Here is a 3,211-nt window from a genome sequence, read left to right on the forward strand (position 1 = left end):
TATGAATGGATGCAAGATGGAGGAATAAAGCAAAGAGCTATATAGGTTATTACCTTGTGCAGCAATGTAGCAGTTTTTTCTTGCATATCCCTATTGGTAAAATATGATTGGTTTAGAGTCATTATTAAATTTTTATAATGGTATACTTACATCAACAAAGCAAGCATTAATATAATCAGAGTCTCTTTTGGTAGTAAGAACCACTCGTGTTGCATCATCTGTTATATATAAAGTGAAAATTATGTAAGTTATTGAAGTACTCCTTACATGGGAATATATTGAGGAACCTGTTCTTTGGAATATTAGCCTCTGAGCTACCGACAGTGTAAGCAGCTCCAGAAGTCATAGGAATAGACTATACATGGAGTATTAATGAATAAAACATATTTTAAAGAGGTTCATACCTTGAATTCATTATCAAATTCCTGGTCACTATTACTGTGCATCTCCAGTACATGAGAATGAAATACTGAGACATGTATGGGCTTGAATTCATTGTGATCCCCTGTGGTATATGGCAATAGGTATAACAAAAGTAGAGTATCACAACCAACTAATATCTTACCAATATTCACATATACAGGTTCTTCTGCTATCTCTTGCTCTTCATCCTCATCAAGTGTATTATCATTCAAATGGGCTGGTTGGGCATTAAGTGCTTGTCTTATTGATACCTCAGTTTCCAGTAGTACACCAATCATCTCTTCATCAGTTAAATGCTCTGATCTTCCTGCATCTGTTAGCTCATCATATCTTGGTGGAGCGGGGGCAGTAAGTTCAAATGCTTCATTGTTAGATGTGATTATTGGGTCATTTGTTGTAGATAAGGTCATTTTCCCTGTGGTGTGTCTCCTCCTATGTCTATAAATGCGGGAAATGTAGCATTTCAACCCTGTTACTATTACTACTTTTAAAACATAAAAATTTGACTTAACTTTTCTATGCAACATGCATGTAATGACTATTAGAAAAAATCATGAAATGGAAATTTTTCTTCTTTTCAATTTTGGCAAAATTTTCCTGTACTATATAGTACAGTGTTTTTAACCTGATTCTGGAGCAACTTTAAAAATTTGTAAAAAAATCCAATTTTGGTTGGAATCAGCTCGAAGTTTCTACACAGCATAACAACATCTATATGTATTAGGAAAATTATAAAAATAGAGAATTCTCTTTTTTCAGTTTTGGCTTAATATTATAAAACCCTGTATTATAGTAAAAAAACTTTATAAAAAATTCAATTGTAATTGAAATCAGCTCCAATTTTGAACATAAATACATGCACATGATCAGAAAATTATAAAATAAAATAAATTGTTCTTTAGTTTCAACAAAATTTGGCTCAACACACTACAGGGCCTTAAGCCCAATTTTTAGCCACTTTAAATATTTATAAAAAATTTGATTGTGATTAGAATTAGCTTAAACCTTTATTACAACATAAAAACTTGTATATGTAATGCATCAGAAAATTATTAAATACCAAAATATCATGGAAATTAGTATATTTTGCAATGCTAAAAATTATAATATGATAGTCATTAATTTTATTACTTACATAACTGTACCAAGAAGTACTATGATAATCAAGATGATAAATATTACTAATAATCCACCAATGGCTGCTCCAATTATATAAGGGCCTACATACAAAAAAGAAGAAGAAAATACGTTTAAATGGATTTGTATACAATTACTATTTTTAGTGTCTTCAAATAATGTAGGAGTAAGGGTAGGTGAACTAGTAACACTAGTAGTACTGAGGACCGTCTGCATAGAGCTGGTGCTTGATGACACTGCATTAACTGGTGTCACAGGATTACTAGGAGGGCCAGTCATCTCACTCCCATTCTGACTATATGCAATATAAGAGGCTGTTATCTGGTACATAAGATTAGGATTAACTCCAGTGAATGACACTGATGTGGTATTGTAAGGTACTATCATCTCAATGGGACTGCCTGACTGTCTTTTTCGAGTTGAAGTGGTTGTGGCAGTCACTTTGTAAGCAAAGAATGCACCAACTTCATCAAATGTTTTGCTATCCCAGCTAACGGTGATAGTGGTTTTATCATGCGATAGAGTAGCCTCTACTCTCTCAGGAGGAGACAGTAAAAGAGTATCTGGTATATTAGGAAAAAATAAGCAAGTGTGTGTAGATAAAACTAGCATACCTGGTTTGCTGAATGCTGAAACACTTGCTGATTCTCCTCCTCCTAATTCATTGAATGCTCTTATAGTGAAATTATACAACATACCAATGCCTATAAAAAGATAATATTGTCAATCAAACTCATGATCACTTTTATATTTACTTAATTCAGTAACAATGCGTGAATAAACTAATTCCACACTGGTAATAGGTATCCAGTATGATCTCCCATTATTATCATTTGTGATATTATAACCAGTGATTCGCCCATTGGGGTATAGTGGAGGTCTCCAAGTTAAATTAACAGCTGTATCACTAATGCTTGGCAATGACTCTGTAATATATACACCAGATATAATCACAGGTATTGTCACCAGTAATACAGGGGATGATACTAATAATGGAATTGATAAATAAAAAAATATCAGTCAATAATACAATACTAACCATCTGGTAGTGTTCTTCCTGCAGTAGTAGCCACTGGTCCAGCTCCAATGATTGTACTAGCACTAACACTAGCAGTATAATTCTGATATGGACTGAAACCAGTAATGAGACTCTCAATAATCTCATTACTATCTGTAACATTAATAATATAGACTGTAGTGCTTGCTGTATCCAGATTAGTAACAGTTAAATTATATATAATGATAACACCATTAGGAATTTCAGGTGCTGTCCAACGAAAAGATATAAATGTTTTATTGGGGATTGAAATGAAATTCTGTGGACCATCAAAAGGTACTGTAAATGAATAAAAGAAAAAAAAAACTATGTTGTCAATGCATTAATAGCAACTCACTATCTTGTGCTGTAGTAAAGGAGCATGTTGTAGCAGGCCCAACACCTACCACATTAATAGCAGATACATTACAAGTATAAGTGGTATAGGGATCAAGGTCAGAGATAGACAATGTTGTGTTCACTGTATTGAAGGAATTATTACCAACAAAAGAGCATGAAACACTGTAGCTCAGTATTTGACCATTTTGCAATAGCTTATTAGGAGGGCTCCAGTCAAGATCAACAGCATCAGATTCAATATTGCTAACAGTACAA

At 33.3% G+C, this 3,211-nt stretch overlaps 1 protein-coding gene across 1 annotated transcript; it reads right to left on the reverse strand.

Annotated features, from left to right (window-relative positions):
* Positions 1-13: 13 nt before the first annotated feature.
* On the reverse strand, positions 14-3,205 carry LOC109589280 (receptor-type tyrosine-protein phosphatase kappa-like; the record flags this gene model as incomplete). The annotated part of the gene is made up of 11 exons (XM_020005383.1): positions 2,955-3,205; positions 2,600-2,896; positions 2,316-2,546; positions 2,175-2,264; positions 1,698-2,123; positions 1,559-1,643; positions 566-861; positions 405-505; positions 268-355; positions 151-218; positions 14-90 (listed from the first exon to the last, which is right to left on the reverse strand). Coding segments are annotated over exons 4-11 (1,223 nt in total), but the record flags the coding sequence as incomplete, so codon positions are not given.
* Between the last annotated feature and the right edge of the window lie 6 nt (positions 3,206-3,211).

Source organism: Amphimedon queenslandica, unplaced genomic scaffold (genome assembly GCF_000090795.2).
Source record: "Amphimedon queenslandica unplaced genomic scaffold, v1.1 AMPQUscaffold_11477, whole genome shotgun sequence".
In the NCBI taxonomy this organism is placed as follows: Eukaryota; Metazoa; Porifera; class Demospongiae; order Haplosclerida; family Niphatidae; genus Amphimedon; species Amphimedon queenslandica.